Genomic DNA, 22705 nt, shown 5'->3' with positions numbered 1-22705 from the left:
TTATAACATTAGCTTATATTGTAAGAAATATTTTTCTGTTCAATATGTACATCTCATTATATTATTATATCTACAATCGGATGATTAACTAATTATTATACCTATACCTAGTATTATTAAAATAACGAAATGAAATTAGTCTGATACTTGAGCTATAGACCTACAGATTCTAGTCAAGGCTTTTAATAACTGAGCTAGCCTTACACTATGCTTATTGTCATCCTTTCTTGTAAATAACACAATATTCACTATTTTATAATATCTTGATGTGAGACTGTCTGTAGTTTAGGTAGTAAATGTACTTATTGGCCTACCTTTTTCAATAAATGACTTATATACTTATTCTGTTATTTTATTTTGTGTCCTTTTCCTCATATTAGTTAGGAGATTACTGCTGAAGAAATGTGTAAAAACCGACTACAGTAGCATAGCAATTAAAGCTTGTGCATATAGAAAAGTGGGGTTCGATTCCCGTTATAAAATCCGCCATAATCGCGGACTAAACTTAAATTTATACTTATTTAACTCATACTTTTATGTACAGATAATAAAAAGAATGAAAACATTCTATTTATCCTCATAATGAAAATAAAATAAAACAGTAATTGACTCATAAAATATAAGGATTATTTTCTGTTCTACACATTATTATAATAATATAGAGTAAAAAGTTAGTCAAAACACACCAATTTTGTTGCACCGTAATTATAATAAGCATAGGTAGGTACCGAATGCTGACTATCAAAAATGTGTGTACTGAATTCAGAATCAGAAAATAAAAAAGCAACAAAGAGCATTCGTAGAACATGAAATGATAAAGATTTTTGCGATTGGTCGATGCTCTGTTCAGAGTAAGGGTGCTTTTCCACCAGAGACGTTCCGTATTTAGCCTTTGCTCTATTCATCAAAACGCTAATAGATTCAAATAGAGGGCTATTATATCGTATTTTTAGCTATAGGTAATATTGAATGTAAGGTACTACAACAAAATGTTACAGTGAAGAACACTCGCTGTGAGAATTGCGCCACACCGAGCGTCTAGTATGTGCAGGAACGTAATGTTACTTGCAAAAAAAACAATATATAATATTGTTTACACTTGACTGAATTTAGCAGACACCAGGCAAAGCGCGGTTTAGTTTTGCCTGCCTTCCATACTTTTGCAAAAGTGTAACGGACGTAACGGTGCATTTAAATCAAACGAACGAATGCCCATTCTAATTCACTGCCGTTTAATGTCAAATTATTTTTGTGTAAACAGGCTTAGAGCATTCATTCGTTGTTCTTAGTTCGAATAGATTATATGCAATGTTCTAATACTGAACAACACTGAATACGAGTTTTCGTTTACATTAAAAGATCACGAAAGAATTTTCTCTCTCTAGCTCTATCTCTATGTTTGTTTGGTCTAAATGCATCGAGAACCAAAAAATGCAATGCTTTACGGAAATTAAAGGACGCCTTTTTTCATAAATAAAGTTAAAACTAGAAGGATTAAGTCGATTACAAAAAATAACGCTACAGTTTAAACTCAGATCAGTGCACAGCTATAAGATCACAAGTTTAATCATGTCGTAAACTCAGTTCCTATTCATATCAACTTTTTGTATTTTAACAATATAGAAAAATTCGATCTGGAAGCGGGATTCGAACCTGCATATTTGAGCTTTTTGTGTTCATATTAATTAAATTTATTGCTTTATTCTAATAGTCATATACGGTATACCTAATATATCATAAGATCGTTCCTCGTTTTGGGAAATCGGGTCATTAAATAAAACACCAGATTAATAAATACAACATATATTAAAACATCATTTTTTTATACATAGTGGATCGTAAAATAAATTTCTAATTAAAACGATAAATCTTATAATTAAATACATGTTTAGGCATAAGGAAGGCAGCTTTACGTCAGATTGAGTTCCGTTTCCGCGGCTTCTTCCTCTACATTTTGGCCCAAAGACATCAATCGCATTTTATACTCGTTTATTTTCAAATCCTGTAAAAGAAAACATTTGTAAGTATAAAAGTTGACAAATTATTTTAGGGGTAAATTTTTTTCCCCGGATTTTGTAAGATGTAAAAAGTGAATTTTTAAGAGCAGTTATGTAACATAAAATAAATTATCATTGAAGACTTATAAATGAAGTTTTGCACTTGAACATAGACTTTCTATTATCTTTCATACTTTTGCGTTTATTGATTACAAACAAAAAATCACATTTATATCCCTAACTAGTTGCGCTTCGCGGTTTTACCCGCGTGGCTCTGCTTCTGTTAATCTTATAGCCTTCCTCGATAGCCCATTGGCTATCTAACACCGAAAGAAGTTTTCAAATCGGACGAGTAGTTTTTGAGATTAGCGTGTTCAAACAAATAATATCTTCAGCTTTATAATATTAGTATAGATATTCTTCTAAATAGGTGTAGATATTTCCAAAACCACAAACCTGATCAGCGAGCAATTCCAGCAAGTCATCTTGATCCTTCCTCAATTTCTCCAACTCCTGTTCAGAATTTCTCTTCCCTTCTTCAGAACTCTTCAACACCTCATTTAGTCTGTTCACTTCTGCATTCAGAGCTTGTATTTTGTTATCATATTCGACCAGAACATCTTGGTTTGGGGCTACATGATTGGCTTGGCTGGATTGGTGGGCTTGTCCCGGCGTGGCCTGGCTTGACTGACTCATTTGTTGTAGCGGCATTTGGTTTGGTAATTTGGCCGAAACTTGCGCTTTAAGTAGCGTGTTTTCGTCTTTGAGAAGCGAATTTGATGCTATCGAGTCGTTGAGGGCACCCTGGAAGGAAACGGTAATTTAGTACGTTTAATACTTGACAATGCTGTTCTCTCGGTAAACATGGTAACGGGAATATTTTCAAAGTTCGCCACGTGTCACGCAGCTTACAGCAACATTTTTAGTTTTTACGATGCGTTAAGTGACACGCAGCTTACAGCAACATTTTGACGATGCGTAAAGTGTCACGCAGCTTACAGCAACATTTTGACGATTCGTAAAGTGTCACGCAGCTTACAGCAACATTTTTACGATGCGTTAAGTGACACGCAGCTTACAGCAACATTTTGACGATGCGTAAAGTGTCACGCAGCTTACAGCAACATTTTGACGATTCGTAAAGTGTCACGCAGCTTACAGCAACATTTTGACGATTCGTAAAGTGTCACGCAGCTTACAGCAACATTTTGACGATTCGTAAAGTGTCACGCAGCTTACAGCAACATTTTGACGATTCGTAAAGTGTCACGCAGCTTACTGCAACATTTTGACGATTCGTAAAGTGTCACGCAGCTTACAGCAACATTTTGACGATGCGTGAAGTGTCACGCAGCTTACAGCAACATTTTGACGATGCGTGAAGAGTCAAGCAGCTTACAGGAACATTTTAATACCTCCATTCCCACGCTACTCACAGCGAAATTTTGACAATTCGCCAAGTGGCACGCTATAAGCCACGTGTCACGAAACTAACAGCGATATTTTGATGTGCGCTACGCGTGCCGCAGCACACAGCGTGACGCACGCACCTGCAGCTGGCGGTTCTGCTGCACGAGCGCCTCCAGCTGGTGCACGAGCTCCTGGAGCCTTGCATCTTGTTGCCGGATCAGGGATTTGTACTGCTCGAGGTTGTCTTCAGCAGCGACCGCTTCGCTTGGACCGTTCTCCTGCTTCTGGGACACGCTCTGGATCAGCACGTCTGGAAATATGGGTATTTGGAGTCATTATTAATTACTTGTATTATAAACTGCGAAAGTTTGTTCTTGTCTCTTTTTCATGTTTTATTATATAATTTTTGTGCCTGAAGAAAATTTGACGGTAGAAAGTTAAATGGGTAATTTTACCGCGGTGTATGGTCTTATTCATGCAAATAAGCTTCGCTGGCGTGTTCAAAGAATTAAACACGCCAGTGAAGCTTAGCAATAGCAGGCAATAGTTAGTATGGTTTATATCAATTTCAAATTCGAAATATTACGATTGCAAACTGTGCAGCTTCCTAGATTTTGTAGGTATATCTCCAAAAGAGATAAAAATATGACAACCACCATCAATTTTTGAATCGATAGGGCTTTTTGATAAAAAATATTTCACTTAATAAAAACGATGTAACAACCGCTCCACCATAAAAATAAACGATCAACTCACTCTCCAAAACCTTGAACAGTCTACAGAACTCGTAGTCGATCAATATTTCCGACGCTATCTTGACTCTTAGCTGCGGGTGTTTCGCCGCCTTATTGTACAGTTCATGTTTGGTTACTTCGCTTAGTTTCGCAGTAAAGGTCTCGACTCCTATCCTCTTGGTCAGCAGTTGCTTGAGGGACTCTTGCGAGTAACTCTCTACGGAGTCGTCGTTGAAGTGTATGCAGATCGCCAGCAGGAATGCGGACAGACCTGAAATATTAGTAACATATTGTTTTGGTAAAAAAAAATAATTATTATTAGCAGCAACCAAAATTAGGTACAATTTTTGAATAGTACAATTGCAGTCTGTTTGGTTTTAGTAGAGACAATTTTCAGTTCTAGTTTATATTTTACTTTATCACTTATTCTTGGAAAAACAACCAGAACATGAATTTCTATTCTGGTCTATGTTCTACTGGTCTTCTTATCTATATAGTAATAGCTGCCAATTGTAAATTCTGCAGCAAATACTCTTGGGAATATTTGAACACAATATTGGGAGAAGAGCATGATTAAAAGCTTCTTCACTTCAAGAGCATTACCAGACGGACTATCCAGATCTACTATCAGCAATGACCCTGCAAGAGATAACTTAAATAAGTAACACACACACACAGACCCAAACACACACACTCATTTACACATCCACTCATTCACTCACACAGTCACATTAATAGGCTCATTTTTATTTCTGTCGAAATCGAACCGTTAGTTTTCACGTGATGCCTTCACATACAGACAGACAGACAGACAGACAAAAATTTTTTTAATCACATATTTGGGTTTGGTATCGATCCAGTAACGCCCCCTGGTATTTATTTTTTCAATATTTTCAATGTACAGAATTGACCCTTCTACAGATTTATTATGTATATGTGTAGATTACTATAATTTATCTTGTCAACAGCTGTAAGGTACCTTTTATGAATAAAATAAAATAAAAAAATAAAACTAGACATCATTTGGAAGCGCTTTTGAATCGTAATAATACAGATAATTTTTAATAAAAATAATAATAATAATGATTTGGCGTAGGGATGTCATGGCGTAGGGATGTGACGACCCCATCGCCCCCGGTTGGCATATCTACAATAGATATCCCAACCGTGCAGTCAGTCACCCCGCAGGGCACCTTGTGGCGAGGTGTTGGGGAGTAGCGACCCCGCGGGAACCGAGCGCTCCCGGGGGAGGTCCCTGTCCTCACCTCTGGGCTGTCCCGGTGGCAGTTCGGAGTGAACAATGACGAGGTTCAGGATCCCCCACCTCTGGCTTGCCTTTGTTGGCCGTCCAGAGTGGAGCCGCTAGAGCTATATGCTCGGGGGTGGAAGTGTCTAATGGCGTAATAGCGGGGAAACCCGCTCCGGGCCCGCGGGCTCGCGATGGTGAAACCGGTGCCGCACCTCTCTACACCCCCAGCCGTTCAGCTGATGTTGCCCCCTTGTTGCCATTATCGGTAACCTTTTTGGGAGCCCATCGACCGAACTGGCGAGTCACCGTCTGCCATAATTTTCAATTTTTAATATTGAAAAGGCAGACGTCCATAGCCCCCATAGACCCAATATACCAGTCCATCTAACACCCCCTTCCATAACCCAGTTTTATTCATTTGCATTTTTCTGCAATAGTCCTACATTGGCCGCGGACTGCCCAGGGCTGTATCTCTATAGTGCAGCCATGGGCAGGCTGCGGCTGGTGTCCCACAACACATTAAATTCTCTAAAGGGCCTCTGCGTGTTGGACCTGTGTCCCCACGTAAGCCTTCCAAAGGACCGGGTATCATCCTTACGGCGATACCCGTGTATTATGGAGAGAGACATAATAATAAAATAATAATATTTTACCCCAGATTCGGAAAGCAGCTTCTACAAAGAAGGCAGGATACTCCATAGTAGTTTTTTTTTTACGTTAGGTAGTCAAAATTCAACACACAACAACAAGTTGTTTATTTTAAATGAATAATGAATTATTAGCTATAATTCAGTCAGATAAGTGGAGTAGTGCTACTCACCTTGCAGCAGATACTCGTTGTCATCGTGTTCATTGGAGCAGGTCTGGTTGACGAGGTAGCCCACACCACCGGGCACCTGCAGGAACGCACTCACTGCTCCCGGACAGTAGCTCATCCACTGCGATAGTAGCATTAGTAGCGCTACCTGGAAACGTGGTTATTACTTATATGAACTCAATGGGAAATATTTATTAGGTACACTTGGATAGAATAGACGAAAAACTAGCAAAAAGTGGGTAGGTACATAAAAATATGAAACATGTACTAATATGCGGTTTTATTTCAAAAAAAAAACGCTTGAAAAACGCGCGCCAAATATAAGGTTGCAAACTGAAAATACGGAATTTTGTCACCCGGAATGGTGAAAAACGCGGGTTCGAATCCTGCATCGCGATCGAATTTTTTCTATTCTTTAAAAATTTATCAAAATATACCTCAGATATAATGTATATAGCTCAGAACATTTAAATGTGCAAAAACGATGTTTTCGCACTGGAAATTTGTACCCGAATTTTTTTATCATAAGCGAAAAATTATTCTGAACTTACTTTAGACTGCAGCTTCGTAGTCTGCTGCAGCAGCACAGTGCACTGATGCAACAGAGACACCGGCGTACTGCCAACATTTGTGGCCAACAGTACCCTGAGTAACTGCTCCTTTTGTCCAGGATTATCTATCAAAGAGTGCATTAGAGCAACAGCAGAGAACCAATTGGATAGAACATCGGAGGAGAATAGCCCGCCACAGAGTAATTGACCACTTGTTAGGCTAGAGACATCTGTGGACGATGGCAGGAGAGTCTGTACCAGGGACGCTTGGCTCATCTCGTTGTGGTAGAGATAGCATTGGAAACAGTACAGCACTGCACACCTGGGAAAAATATTATTAATTTAATTCTATTCTAACTTTGCGGTGCTTTAGGATTAAAATTGTTGGAATTTTTCTCGAGTTCAATTTCGTATATTAATATTTTCCTCGTAAGATGATTCGAAAAAAATATATAGTTTAAAAACTCCTTTAAGCCTCCATGCTTCCAAAAGTGTGTCGCGAGCGCGAGCCAAATATAAGGTTGCAAACTGAAAATACGGAATTTTGTCAACTCATGGAAACACGTCTAAAAATGTCTGTACTATTACTGTCTATTTGTTTAAAGAAAGTTTTTTATTCTTACCTAAGAGCGAAGGGTTGCTTTTCATTTACCATGGACATAAGCAGAACGACGATAGCCGGTCGCGGCGGATTTGACGGCGCCATTACATTTCCAATGAAGTCCTGATTAGCTAGATCACCTCTTACTACTTCACCGACTGTATTTATCGTCTCCGTCAAAATATCTGCTGGAACTCCATTCGCCATCAAAATATTGCACAGAGCATTCAACAATCCAACATTTTTCATAATCTTCTGACAACTCGATATAATCTGTGCTGAATTGCTCGGAGACACCAATGTTCTCACTATTTGTAACATACAATGAACGTTCGATACTTTCTGAGGTGACCAACCCACGTCTTCCGAATCATCGGGCGTATTGAACATCGGCAATGTCTTCTGTATATAACTACCCTCTTTAAAGAAGTTTATATTACTACCGTTATTCTTCAATAGATTCAACATTAGCAATAAACAATCTTCAACAATGATCCCTCCGTCCGAATAGCCCTCGCTCGAAACTATTTCGAACAATCTATCGAACGCGTTTTCGAAAGCGACAATCTTTTGTATATTCGCATTGCCCTTTGTCAATTTTATTAGTAGAAGAAGAGTTTCGTTACGAATCACTTCTCTTGTGTCTCCAAGTAAATCCATCATTTTGGAGACACCCATAGGTTTGACTAGAATTATTTCCTGAATGTCCTTAGTCCTATTTGTTAGAAGAGAGGTTAATAATTGAACGGCAGACAGTCGAACTCTAAAATCGTATTCATCTAAGAGATCTAGTACAAGTTGAATGTTGTGCGGGTCTTTAATGAACATCTCAGTGAATTGCTCACCGATATTCATAGGAACGTGAGGATTATCTTCCTCTTCTTCAAATTGTGACGGTGACATTATGTTATTAAGGGTGTCTAAGGCATAGTTTATTGTTTCATTATCCGCGCGATCAAGTTCTAGCACCTGTAAAAATGAAAGAAGATAAAAAAAATGTTGTGTGGTTTTATGAAACCACGGTAAAAGTGAAACTTTTCTTCACACTTAGACATTTAACTAAAAATTATCGTATTTGTACGATAATTATCGTACGTATCGTGCGTCACGCGACATGCGCTACACAGGCCAAAAAGTTTGAGACGATGTAATAAAAGTTTCACTTTAAAAACATAACATTCAGAAGATTCCATTGTTTGGAAAAATGTCTAAGAAAACTAATGTCTTTTCTTGTTCAATGGACACAAATAGTACTTATAAATGTGAAAAACCCTGTGACACAGGGGTTGAAATCGTAGTCATATCTAACATGTATCGTTTAATACATAATGTGTATGAATTATGAGACAACAGCCATTTTACACATAAATCTCTCTCATAGGCGTATTGTTTTGTAAAATATCTGTTGAATGATATTTCGTCAATCGGAAGATACGAGATTTCAGGTGCTTTTGATCTTGATATATTAAAATATAAGGCGACTTTCTTTTGAAAGGAATGATAGAGATGGATGTGGTCTTCCATTTGTGGATGTGAATTTTATTTTTATGTTTTGATAATATTAAAAGTAGAGTGACTGATTGCAATATATCCAAAAATAGTACTGCTTTACATAAGCTTATTTTGATTATTAATTCTAAATAAATTTTATAGTTGTTTTCCACACAACAACAGTATCTATAATATTTTGTTTGTTTTCTACACATTTGTTTATTTTAGATGGATATCACTTTAATACATTTTGACTGATTAATTATTAACCTAAAATTTAGGTCAAAATCTTCTCTTATATCTTAACCTAAAATTTAGGCCTATATCTAGGTCTTATCTCGTAGAAGTGATATTTTTAATATTTAATATTAAAAATATCTTCTAAGAGATAAGACGGCCGAATAATTGTATGCTTTATTTTAAATTTATATTAGTTCTAAATAAGCCTTTCTCCTTGTACAATTTTATTGAAGAGTGAGAATAATAAACACAACGTAAATTTACAACTTTAATATAAACTTAAAATTACCTGTTTCAATGTATCAATGCCTTGGGCGCCCACCTCTACCCTGTACTTCCTCGACATAGCTTTCAAGGCACGGCAGGCATCTCGTCGATCCTCTAGAAGTGTCGAGTTGTTGACCCTGTCCACTAGACGTTCAACCTGTATTGTGTGAATAAATTTTTATGAATATGAATTATTTTTTTAGTACATTCTTAATTTGTTGTTATATAGATAATATGAGGTGTAAGATAAACCATACAAATGAATTAATTTCTTAATCTTTATGATTTATTATTGCCTGCAAAGATAACATGAGAAGCAGGCAATAGAAGAATTCTTTTATTTTATTATTTTTTTATGTTGTATAATACTTTTAATCTATACTAATATTATAAAGCTGAAGAGTTTGTTTGTTTGTTTGTTTGAACGCGCTAATCTTGAGAACTACTGGTCCGATTTGAAAAATTCTTTCAGTGTTAGATTAATTGAGGAAGGCTCTATATCTTCACGCTAAGACTAACGGCTACAGCTACAGCTACTAACAGCTAGACGACGGGTGAAACCACGAAGAACAGCTAGTATGTGACAAAATAAAGTATATAGCTAAATTAGAATGTAGCAACAAATCATAATTAAGGAATCTATAGAAGTATTTAAATGGACTTACTTAGTATTTTTTAAAACCATAATTATCATAACAACATATTTTTTGGATAATATATACTGTTTATGCTAAAACCAATAATTTAAAAATAAGGCTTGAAATAACAGATTTAAAATTATCTATTTATGAATGCATTTAAAATTAAAACACATAATAGTATTGTTTTCAATACATGAAAAAATCTATTACTAGTATCTAACACACACAATCCAGCACAGACAAAAAACTAGATTGAAAAACTTGTTTATATTTCATTAAATGAATTTAATTAACAGACATTTCATAATTCCTACCATTGTATCTGTCTGAAAATTTCCACTGACTGTGATTTTCTTAAATAAAATCGCCCACACACATTACATGAACACCGAAAATACAAAAAAGTGAATATTATTAATAGTTCAAGTAGGATATTTAGAGAAAACTCACTGTTTCAGCTCCAGAAGGCAGTTGGCCGGGTTCCGGCGCCCCTAAAACAGTCTTCAACCCACTTTTAAAGAAATCCATTTTGAGATAAGTATGAATCCTTTTATTTGCCCTTATTCCCTAGATATTTAATACATGAAATACATAATAATCGCGTTAATTTCCAAAATTTAAGGATACGAGTACACGTCAAAGCATTTTGGATTACAACATTCAAACATCAATCAAAATACTGTCAATGTCTTGATTCTTGCGTGTACCACAGAGAAAGGTGTAAGGCCGCCTATCCACCTGTAAGAAAACTTCCGCGAGAAATGTCCGACAGTCTGTCCGGCAGCAACTTGCAAGTCTAATTCCGCGTTTCCACCTGCAAGTAGACTTGCAAGTTGCTGTCAGACAGACTGTCGGACATTTCTCGCGGAAGTTTTCTTTCAGGTGGAAACGCGGCCTAAAGCTCACAGTGTTTTAAGAAATATATTATGAACATATTATAATATTAATGGTGTATGGTGTTGAATAAATATACATTAGCTTATTTTTAGCTTAAAATAATTTAATTAATGACAGTGACAGAAGGAAAAATAAATTGCATTTCCTATTTCAATCTGTGGACTGTGGTCTGACGTCAGACGTCTATGGGTGCTTGTCAGCTTGTCTTCATTTGATTGATGCACAGAGACTCAAAGCGATTTTTGTTTACCTAATTAATTTTAAATAAATAATAGATTTTTCTTAAATCTTTTACTCTATCGTAATTAATTCAAGCGCAAAAGTTTTCATCATGTCTACTGATCTAAGTGCAAGTTTCAACGAGCAGTACATCAATATAAATACGAAACTTAAAAAGTATACCTAGCTTTTACCTTTTCATCTGTACAATTCTTATTAGAAAATACATAAATAATGTTATTAAATACATTACTTCTTTTGCAGACGATTCATGCGTAAGCCAAATGTTTCTGAAGCCACAAACGAGTTTATAGGGCTTGCAATTCAGTGTGAACATTCAGAGCAACCGTCTTTCGCTGGACAAACGTATATCGGTGCTGCGAAATGTGAAGCATCTGCTGGAAACTCACTTGGCGAAGCTGAACAGTACATAAACGCTGCTAGACAGTTTATGAAGGCTGAGAAAAAAATATCCGCTTTAAAATTGTATAGCCCTGATAGAGAAAATTTAGAGGTAAGTTTAAATATTGTAAACTATTCTTTTACTCATAAATTATAGATTTTAATAGTGCAATTGACATTTAACGTAGATGGAAGCCTTAGAAACTTATTCATTCAACTATTAGTGTCCTTAAAAATCTATAAATAAATGCTTTTCATTCCAGGCAGCAATAGGATGTTTCCTACAAGCGTTACATAAGTATCCTGAAAAGTCACCACTACGCACTTCTATTCTGATGGAAATATCAAATGACCTTCTAGAATTAGATCATAAACTGGAAGCTATAGCATATTATGAGCAAGCAATAGACACAATTGAAGAAGAGGCTCTTAAACTGATGTGCTTGTTTAAGCTGATGAATATGCAAATTGATGCTGGTGAGAATTTTTAAGAATCTCCAAGTGAATTTTATATAGAATTACTACCTACTTATTTGTTGAAGTAGTCCATACTTTAGCATAAACAGTGCTAAAGAACTGAAAATAAATTATTATAATTGTTATAAATAAGAATTATGGCTTTTTAATGCATATTTTTTTAAATTTATATTCAAATTTCAAATGAATATAAAATATATATTTTTATTTCAGGTAAACTTGAAAGAGCTTTGATAACTGGCAATACCATTGTAGATTTTGACTACCATAAACCAGAGAGGATATTAGCCGAGTAAGAATATGAAATCTATCAATGTTATATAAAAATATATAATAATAAATAACATAATCTTACTTTATAATTAGTTATACATATATTAAAGGAAACATTTATTTTTCACTATATTATAATGTATATTTTTACAGAGTACAAGTATGCAGAATTCTCCTTGCTCTTATTGTTGATATGGACGAAGCAAACAGGACAGAATCATTGAAAAAATTGCTATCGGATATCATGAATGATGAAGATAATGATTGTAAGTTACCCACTGAGGCATTTTTAAGTATTTTTATTAAGATACTAGATTTCCGCCAGCGGATTTGCCCGCATTTGCAAAGGAAAACCCGCATAGTTCCCGTTCCCGTGGGATTTCCGAGATAAAAACTATCCTATGTGTTAATCCAAGTTACTCTCAATATGTGTGCTAAATTTCATTGTAATCGGTTCAGTAGTTTTACGTGAAAGGGTAACAAACATCCATACAAATTTTCGCATTTATAATATTAGTAGGATATTATAATTAATCTGTTATGAATGCTCACTTATACCACATATTTTAATTTGCATGATATGTATTTGTCTATGGATTTTTTTCTTTTTTACTACAATCTATCTCCTTTGTGGGGTATCCAGCACTCAACTACAAATTTAGTTAGTGTTATGTGTGTCATATACTAATTAGTAAAACAGTAACTGTTTACTGTGAATCATGTTTTATGGTAAAATATCTTAATTTTTACCAATTATCTGCTTTGACCAACCTACTATCTATAATAATTATTAATATACTTTCCTAGTTCAAAAAATAATTATTATATACTTAAAAATGGTTTCTTTTTCAGCAATACCATTCAACCCTGACCTAAAACTGAAGTTACAGTCAATCATTATATCAACCAACATGTCTGATCAACAGGCCCTCATCAATATTTCGTCAGACACTAAACTGCATTTGACGACTCAGCAAAGTGATCTACTTGATATGCTAATTGAGAAACTACAAGAAGAGCAGTAAAATTGTTGTTGTGATTATAATATCGAATATATAATATAATAAATAATGTTATTTAAGGTTTCCCCTTTTTTTAAGATTTGTGAAGTTAGTTTTGTCTCATTCTAAACTACATTTACAAATAATGTTGTTTAACTATTGGACATTTGTTTGATAGCATTTTAAACAGAAGTATAATAAAATATATATATTTTGTAACATTTTTTAATTTGTTCAATTTTTATAAGCACAAATGTTACATTTTATTTTTAAGTGTTATTCTTGTGATCTCATAATATTTGTATATAATGTATTAAGTTGAAATAAAATATTAAGAACCATTGCACATTTTTATTTGTTTTTCTCCTATTTTTTTTTGTTCAACAGTTTTTCTTAAACAGCTTCACTAAATTCTGTTTGATAATTTTTAATACAGAGTATGTATATGTAAATTCAATTCAAAATAGAAACAATTTATGATTAAGACTTTTTATCAATACGACTACTAGTACTAGTAATCCCTTCGATAACCGAAGAAGGCTCCTTTATGACATTTCCGAAGTTTGCCTCCTTATCGACGACGATATTTTCATCGCCAATTTTTAGTTCGTTCGCAAAGTTAGTAGCTATATCAATAGCTTTATTCTTCTGAGAATGTATCCACATTTCATCAAACTCGTCATCACTCCCAGAATCCTTTTCAGACTTGGGCTTTTCATTTGTCTTTTGCCAGCAGTACTCAAACGGATAGCTGACATTGCGATTATCATCCAGAGCAATTTCAAAACGAGATGACAAAGAGTTGTATGTTGTATGGACTCCTTCCAATAAGTTGACATCGACTTCTTCAAATCCAGTAATGAATTTGAACAGCTCATCAGCTGTTTTTATATTTGGTACTCCTTTCTTTTCAAAGAACTGAAAATAAATTAGCACATTATTATATAAATCTTTGATTAATGATGTAATAAATAACATTGAAAGAAATTTACACCTTGGCATGATATTGTAAATTGTTATGCAATTGTTTACAATGTTGCATAATGCAACTTGACTCTTAGATTTCAAAATATAAACAATAAATACTTACATTGATAATGTTTTTGCAATCCCTCAAAAGGAACTCTAAACCATTAGGATGATCAGGCTGAACAGACTGCGACACATCTATGAACCAGCATTTGTTCTCCCACCACAGAATATTGTATTCGGACAAATCAGCATGCACCAGATGTCCAACATTATACAACTTGTTCATTGCATCCACAATCTCATGGTAAACACTCTCCCATTGTTCTGGCTTCAATATAACATCTCGCAACTTAGGAGCAGGCTTGTTATCTTTCCCAATAAAAGACATCACAAGGATGTGCTTCTTCAAACAAACCATTTCGGGACAATTCAAGCCAACTTTCTGTATACGCATCATATTATGCATTTCCTTCTCAGCCCACATGTGCACAATTTTACGAGGATTCTGCTTGGAAAACCGGTCTTTAAATCTATAGTCAGCTTCAATGTATTTATCACGAGTTTTGAACTCATTCAGTGTAGTTTTAAACACTTTGATAGCGCATTCTTTTGGCAGCACCATATCTGGATAGGAAGGATCGCTGTTGGCATGGAGGACTACTGATTCTTTGCCAGTTGATATGACTCCATTGATATCCTCCAGTAGACCATTGTTGATCAGTTTGAAGAGGATAAGTCTGGTGGATTCGTCGAGACCCATTTCAGCTGTAGCTTGACTCTCTTTTCTGTCTAACATTTTGTGTTTACGGGCAGTGTTCCATCTAGTATGCTCTTTGAGTTGGTTGAACGCATGATTGGGTAATTTCATGTCGAATCCAGCGCCATCGCCAGTACAAACTTCTGGTGGGAATGCCATCACTCTGCATGCATTTCTTCGAGCGTTTATAACGCCGTCGTGTTTTGTAACCATTTCTCCATCTTTTATAATGTAACCCCTCTTTGGCAAACTAGCGAACTCTTTTTCGTTAGTTTCAAATCTGTCCCAGTCCTTTCTTTCAGTGATTTCACCGTCGTCATCGGAGTCAGAATCATAAACTAAATGTTCAGGCACCGTCCGATAATTATCATATGATACAGACACCTTGGATTCTCCGTTCTTCTTTTTCTCCACGCGCTTTATCTCATCATCGTATTCTTTATCGAACTGGCATTGCAAAACTTTTGCAATTATAGCATCTGAGTCGCAATATTCCTTTACATTGGACTCTTCGATTTGTCCAAGAATTTCAGGGGATAGTTCATTGGATTCGGATGTAACATTGTTATCCGTTATATGCTCCGCGAACTTTAATTCCTCCTTTACTTGTAATCCCTTAGCGTATTCTTCAGACATAATATCTGATAGGTTTTGCACATCAACAGGTGCTGACACTCTTTTCCACGGATTCGACATATTGCTTATTATTAATTATCACAGATATTAGATTGCTTCAGGTTAAAATTAAAATTGCGTATAATATTGAAAATAAAACTATTTAAAGTAATTCTAAGTTCCAACCAAACAAATTGCTTTGTGATTTCCTCAGTGATTTCACAATTTTCACACTATGATGAAAGTTGAAATTTGAAATGTCAAAAATACAATTGACGTGCAATTGACTAATCAATGTCCAATGACCATAGATAAAATACCTATACTAATCAAGCCTTCAATCCTTTCTCCATTGCTTCTTGCTTCCATTGAGATAATAATACTACGTATGGAGGAGACACCACGAACAAAATCTGTGCGCCATTTTTGTGGTCTAAGTTTTAAAAATTATTACCTAGTTAGGTACTTACCGATGAGAGTTAAAACTGAAACTTTTATTACATCGTCTCAAACTTTTGGGTCTGTGTAGCGCATGTCGCGTGACGCACGATAATTATCGTACAAATACGATAATTTTTAGTTAAATGTCTGCAATGTAAAAAAAAGTTTCACTTTTACCGTGGTTTCATTAAACCACACAACATTTTTTCCTTTGCACTTTTCCGTATTATTTGTGCAATATCGTAACACACACGAAGGCTTATTTGATGCGTTTCACTTTAAAACAAATAAAAAATGAGCGTGCAGTTACGCCATATAGCGTATGTTGAGCGGAACATGTAGTGATGTAGGCGGTGTCATCTCCATATTATGTATATCTCAATGATTGCTTCAAGAAACTTACAAAGTTAAATTAAATTACTTAAAAACCTGAGTTTTATGAAACATTTCACTACTTAATTATGAAGAATTTCTGCTAATCAAATACATACGACAACATAACGACAAGTTTAATTTTAAAAGCGAAAGAAATGCTCTGGCTATATTTGTTTGACATTATGGGTAAAAGGTAAAATCCTTTATCACGACTATTTTTAATACTGTAAGCTCCCGTTTATCAGTAAAAAATTCCTATTTTCGTGGCATACATCGACGCTGTCTTCAGAACAAATCTAGAAATTATCTCTACTGAGAAGCGAAATGAAATTCTTTAGTCTGAAATGACACATGACAAGTTTCAAACTGATTGCATAGCCTCCATGTATTTGATGTTTGTTTACATTTTTCGGCTTAGCAGTACCAGTACCTACAGTGTTTCTGATGAGATGTTTGGTCATTGCAATTTGTCTGACTGTTTAAATATAACATTGTAATAGTTATCTTAATAACATATCAAAAAATCAGACATTTAAATTTAAAATAAATTGAGTTAATTTAAAAAAAGCTCTAAGCTTTTTTTTAGTTTTGTTTTCCACAAACATTCAGGTATTAAAAAGTACACTAGAGATTACTGTGAACCGAAACTTATATGTTTTAGAAAATTAGTTGTGTCTTACGGCTCTGGGATCTTACTCTATCACGTTTGACACATTTTATCCTTGCAATACATAGACTTATCCAACTGATCCGATTTTCGCCTGATATAAATTTGTCAATTTCTTTGTTATATTCAATGACTGTCTCTGAAACTGTATAGAACTAGGTATATTATTGATTGGTGATTACAATAAAACAACTGTTGGATTTTTTAGTTATATTTACACCTTATCCTCATTTCGCGGCCTTCTTGCCAGCCCGTGCCGTCGCTTGCTGTGCCTTGAGAACCTTGACGATCTTCTGTTCTTCAATGAGGAAAGCTCTGACGATGCGTTGCTTAACGCACTTGTGGCAGAGGACTCCACCGTATACGCGTTTCACAGTCTTCTTACGGTAGCACAGTCTGGAACGTTCCGCGGGCCTGGCAGGTTGGATACCCCTGAGCTTGCTCTTGCACTGGCCACATCTTGGGATCTTCTTGGGCTTCTTGACATATTGGTAGACTAGACGGCCACCAGGTGTTCGTACTCTGTAATTGAAAAAAGGGATATATTAAAAAATATTTACATACATTACACTATTTCCTATACTAATCTATATAGTAAAAATGAATTGCATAAAGGAATTATTGCAAAGGCTATTTCAAACGTCAAGTAAGTTTCCACAAATTAAGATGTGGAACACATAATTAATAATTTATCAAAACAACAAGTTTGTGTTGTGGAAATTGGAAACCCATAATGGAAAAGTGCATTTTATTTTCTATTCATAAAAATGAATCCCTATTTCCATTGGTCATAGCATCACACATGAATGACTGGACTGATTCCGATGATTCTTATTTTGATGTGTTTGTTATAGTCAGTTGAATTTATGAAAGAAAATCTCAAAAAATGGCACAAAGATTAAAAATTATGCGAAAATATAACACCCATATAAACTTCATTGGTTCAGCAATTTATGCTAAGACAGGATGTCTGTCGGGTCAGCTGATATACATTTAAATATTCATCTTGAGTTTCTATTATTAAATAGCCCCAATAAAATCTGTCGCAAAGTATAACATCATACATAGGGACAGACACCAGCAAATTCATTTTACTGACACTTGAACTAGTATATTGAATAAAATTAGACATGATCATATAATAAAAACCAAATTTAAAACTCAAGGCATTCTGATACAGAAATAATTAATGTTTATTATATAAAATACAGTAGTTTTTAGATTTTACAATAGTTCAATTCATTAATTAAACTCTGTTTCAAACAATGCTGGTAGCAATGTTTATAATGTATGGAAGTGTGAGTTTAAACAATTTATTGTAGGAACACATTTTGTAACTTCATTATATTTCCTTGAAGTTTTTACACTATTTTAAGAAAATGTGGAAAAATGTTAATTGATATAAATTATAAATACTCCACAGAGGCGTATTTACTTCTTGAAGTATTTACTGATGCATGCAAGTTGCAACATTTAATCTTTGTAATACTGTATTTGAAAGTTTCATAATTGGTAAATAAGTAAAACCGCAAGTGTTGTGAAGTTTAAACGACTAAGATGAATTTGAAAAACATAGGAAAAAGCGAAGTAAAGTATCCTTTACCATCACATAGGTTAGCCGTAAACATTATAGGTTATGTATTTGTATATTTACCAAATCAAATACATTTTCATTTATATCGTTAGAAATATGTTTGTAATCTATGTTTATTTAACTGTAAGACTGCTCATTATTACAGAATAATATAATAGATTAACTTACATTCTCCTCTGGTTTGACTTGGTATTGTACGACAATCGCCGTCTAAATGTTAGACGCTGTACCATTTTGAAGCTGAAATATGAAATAAATTATAATTAACACACGTAGATGTTTTTATTTCACCATTCACCGATAGTTTTTAACGAGATTTATTAATGATTTCATTCGATTAATTTATTTTCCACTTTGAACCGTACCTATTTGACAGCTGTTGACAAGAAAAGAAAAACAATTTCTTTTAGATGGTAACACTCGCATAAGTTTGTTTTCATTGTCCCTATTTTAAAATTATTTTATGAAAATTTAAAATTTTTAAATAAATCACTTTTATTTAAAAATTATGCTACAAGAAGATAATTTCAATTAATTTTATTTATAGTATTATTGTACTAAATGATAATTTTAATTTATTTACATCTGAAAATTGTTTAATATAATAAAATTTAAAGCAATTTATTAAATTTTATCAAGTTTCATTTATTTAGTGTTTCTTGTTGCACACAAATATAGGTAAACCAGAATCTGATGGCAATTAGGGAAATCAAAATTTAGAGTGTGCAACCCTGGGGAAAATGGACTGAACGATTTTGATACTGCTTATTTTTTATTTTGATCTCAATATCATTAGTCAAATTACATAAGTGGACAATACTGTTCTTAATAATGATATATCCACTTAATATTATGTAGGTACATACTTACATGTATAATATACAATTATACATATTACTTTTATGCAGGTAATACATATTATTATTTACACATACCTATATTTGTATATTCATTACCAGTATGCCATCTGAAAATATCGATATAATGATAATGTAGATCAAAACTGCTTATAATTTTTTATAAAATAAAATAAAATCAAACTATTTATTTATTTATTTATTCTTCACTGTATAGGAAATACAAAATGAAGACGACACAAAATAAAAGATACAATCGGCATACAGTGGGCGGCCTTATGGCCATAAGCCATTTCTTCCAGGCAACCGTCTATTTTTAACTATGTTTATTTTCGTAAGTATTATCAGATACACACATTATAAAATTGACTTGGACAGCTTGGACTTGACGAATAGCCGTATTGGAAACTCCTGTAATAAGTTTTCATAAAATTATATTCTAATCAACAAACAATATTATAATTACCTACATAAAATATTTTTTAATTTAAAGTATCAAAACGGGTAAGTCCAATTTACCAATAAAATCTTCAAAATTGAAAATTGTGATGTGTTTGACCCTTCTTCATCGAATGTTTTTCTATACACATTTTAAACAACACCTCTTGCTTGTGATCGCAGCGGCGTTTTCGACATTTTCGAAGATTTTTTAGACAAAATCCTAAAAATTATTCATCAACTGGAAAAAAGACAAACAATTTGACAACCAATTTGATAGTTGTCAAATAAGTTGCCACATGAAAATCTTATATTTCTTAAATATAAATATGCCATCAGATTCTGGTAGACCTATACTGTTTTTTTGATAAATAATATTTATAAACTCTTATTGAATAATCTACAAATTGTGAATTGAGAACTAACTCTCTTATATATTTATACATGGTAACAATATTGCAAGGTTAGTAAGATGGCCGTTCATATGTGATGTTTTGTAGTGTTTGTGTTTAAAGTAATAAATATCGTGTATTCAGTGAAATATTTAATAGAATGGGTAAGTTGAATATTTATTACAATCCTTATTACATTATACGTACCCCAACAAACTCATATATCGGACCAATACAAAGATATATGTTTATGAAAGATGACAGGAATTTTGTGAGATAACAACATTACAAAAAAATCACTATTTCTTTTCAGAGTACTTTTTGTAGATGTTGTTTTACGGCCAAATAGCTTGAGAAATATATTTTTGGTACAGTACTATTTATAAGAAAAAGTTATTTGCTGTTAGTCGTTACTAAATGGTCACATAAATCGACTTAATATATACCTACATACTTACCTACTTTCTTCATATAAACTATGGATATAAACACAAGCAGATTCGCATTAATAAAATTAATACTAGAATATATCGTAATAACATCAGTTTCTTATACCAATGATTGATTCCTACTGACTTGAATATACTGAAAAACCACTGTAATACATTATAGAGCACTGGCAATTAATTGCATTAGAATATACAATAAATTCTTAGGTAAATTCTCTTGAATAAGGTAAAGTTGATTTGTTTAGATTCTACAAATATTAGGTACTTATTTGTTTATTTTTCTTATTACAATTTCTTAAAGATTTTGATATCTTCTTAACAGTGTTTATATATTATCTGATTAAAATTCAAATATATTAGTATTCAATACAATATGTTCATTTAAAATCGGTATTTATACAAAACAACAAAAATACTGTGTAATTTTCCCGCTCATTACATTTACAGTTCTCCAATCTAAAGCTATTACTGATTTACTGCGATCACCGAGCCGAGTACCGAGCGATCGAATTTAGGATGTAGCATTGTCCCTCAAACAAATACATGTACCTATTAGGTCGCTCAAATATTATGAAGCTGCTCATTTTGTATTTTAAGTAACTCAAATTAATGTTTAGTAGTCACTGTTCTAATGATTTTTTATCACTGTAGTTATTCTGTAATCCCAACTCATTTTTGTCACCTAAACCTTTAATTTACAGTCACTCGCTTAAATACTTACCACCCTTTATAAATTAACTAGCTGTGCTCTGCAGTTTCACCCAAAGAGCTCCGCTCCTGTTAGTCTTAGCGAGATGATATACAGGGTGTAATCGTTAAGTGTGCACAGGCGATTATTCCGTAACTATTACAGATATCAAAAAACTTTAAACTTATATCGAAAGTATTTAACCTAATGAGTAAAATGGCCATAATTAATTTTTAAAAATAAAACGAGAAATATCTAAAAAATTAACTTGAAACCCTCCCATACATTTAGTATGAGATACGAATATCTCATGTACATGGGTTGATCCAAAAGTAATGATAATCAATATTAAACAAGGTCATTACAGTTATAATAATTATGTCGTTCTCTAGATAGTCTTCTAACTAGAAAATATACTTCAATATTTTTTTTCCTAAACTTAAAAAAAAAAAATTGACTTCATCCACAAAAACCCCTCCACGCGGCCATCACTTCGCTGTCGTCTTAAAATAATTTATTGCTAAGAAAGTGTTTCTTGTGCCGAGGAAAGAGATAAAAGTAAATAGGAGCTAGATCTAAAAAATAGGGTAGGTATTCAAGCATTTGGAATGCCGATTTTTGAATGGCAGCCATCGCAACTGACGCTTTGTGATCTGGTGCGTTGTCTTGGTGAAACAGCGTTCAGGTCCGCAGTTTGCCATGTCTCTTTTCCTTACTAACCTACCGCAATCTTTTAATTTGGTCTGTTTAGTAAGAGCCCAATAAAGTGGCTACCTTTTTAAAATATTCCACCATAAATATTTCTTCAGCGTCCCAAAAAACTACCGCTTTAATCTAACCTACTGATTTTCACTTTGAATTTCTTCATCGTCACTTTGGAAGCTCGCATCCAGGACATTGATTGTTTTTTGGTTTCAGCATAAACATGGTGAACTCGGGTAACGTCCATGATCACAAAACGTGACAAAAAATTATCCTGATATCATGAAAAATTTAGAAATTTACCCTCTACATGTCGAATCGTTGTTTCTTCTTTTCGTCGGGAAACTTTCTGGCACGCACGGTTCACATTCAAATTAATGTAAATAATTGGAAACGTGGCCTGTTGATATGATTTTTTTGTGATTACGTGAATACATGAGCAAGCAAAAAACATTTATTTTATATTTTTATGTGCACAGGAAATACCCAAT

General features: G+C 33.8%; 5 protein-coding genes across 6 annotated transcripts in view; 2 read left to right on the top strand and 3 right to left on the bottom strand.

The window, feature by feature from the left end:
* Window positions 1–1787: 1787 nt before the first annotated feature.
* On the bottom strand, window positions 1788–10676 carry LOC123697951 (general vesicular transport factor p115). Its single transcript, XM_045644529.1, has 9 exons — window positions 10449–10676; window positions 9380–9514; window positions 7382–8328; window positions 6759–7080; window positions 6211–6355; window positions 4164–4412; window positions 3548–3717; window positions 2454–2801; window positions 1788–2002 (listed from the first exon to the last, which is right to left on the bottom strand). Exons 1-9 carry the CDS (start codon window positions 10524–10526, stop codon window positions 1910–1912), a joined length of 2487 nt encoding a protein of 828 aa, XP_045500485.1. The 5' UTR covers window positions 10527–10676; the 3' UTR covers window positions 1788–1909.
* Window positions 10677–11123: 447 nt separating this feature from the next.
* LOC123697931 lies at window positions 11124–13555 on the top strand. Its single transcript, XM_045644507.1, has 6 exons — window positions 11124–11291; window positions 11379–11628; window positions 11780–11993; window positions 12207–12285; window positions 12420–12532; window positions 13119–13555. Exons 1-6 carry the CDS (start codon window positions 11227–11229, stop codon window positions 13289–13291), a joined length of 894 nt encoding a protein of 297 aa, XP_045500463.1. The 5' UTR covers window positions 11124–11226; the 3' UTR covers window positions 13292–13555.
* A 48-nt stretch (window positions 13556–13603) lies between these two features.
* Window positions 13604–15871, bottom strand: LOC123697930 (serine/threonine-protein kinase RIO3). The gene is made up of 2 exons (XM_045644506.1): window positions 14358–15871; window positions 13604–14185 (listed from the first exon to the last, which is right to left on the bottom strand). Exons 1-2 carry the CDS (start codon window positions 15690–15692, stop codon window positions 13748–13750), a joined length of 1773 nt encoding a protein of 590 aa, XP_045500462.1. The 5' UTR covers window positions 15693–15871; the 3' UTR covers window positions 13604–13747.
* A 1418-nt stretch (window positions 15872–17289) lies between these two features.
* LOC123698170 (60S ribosomal protein L34-like) lies at window positions 17290–19112 on the bottom strand. Its single transcript, XM_045644767.1, has 3 exons — window positions 19054–19112; window positions 18857–18928; window positions 17290–17616 (listed from the first exon to the last, which is right to left on the bottom strand). The coding sequence occupies exons 2-3, from the start codon at window positions 18919–18921 to the stop codon at window positions 17322–17324; spliced, it is 360 nt and encodes a 119-aa protein (XP_045500723.1). The 5' UTR covers window positions 18922–18928; window positions 19054–19112; the 3' UTR covers window positions 17290–17321.
* A 1328-nt stretch (window positions 19113–20440) lies between these two features.
* The window catches only part of LOC123698257 (bone morphogenetic protein receptor type-1B), a 105780-nt gene continuing 103515 nt past the window's right edge, over window positions 20441–22705 (top strand). Inside the window, exon 1 of one of the 2 annotated variants that reach the window (XM_045644836.1) lies at window positions 20441–20539. The gene's annotated coding sequence lies outside the window, so the exon portion shown is untranslated. The remainder of the gene's footprint in view (window positions 20540–22705) is intronic. The other variant, XM_045644837.1, reaches the window with a different exon arrangement.

This window comes from Colias croceus, chromosome 15 (assembly GCF_905220415.1).
Source record: "Colias croceus chromosome 15, ilColCroc2.1".
NCBI classification, from domain to species: domain Eukaryota; kingdom Metazoa; phylum Arthropoda; class Insecta; order Lepidoptera; family Pieridae; genus Colias; species Colias croceus.
This window is presented reverse-complemented; position numbering and strand designations above follow the sequence as displayed.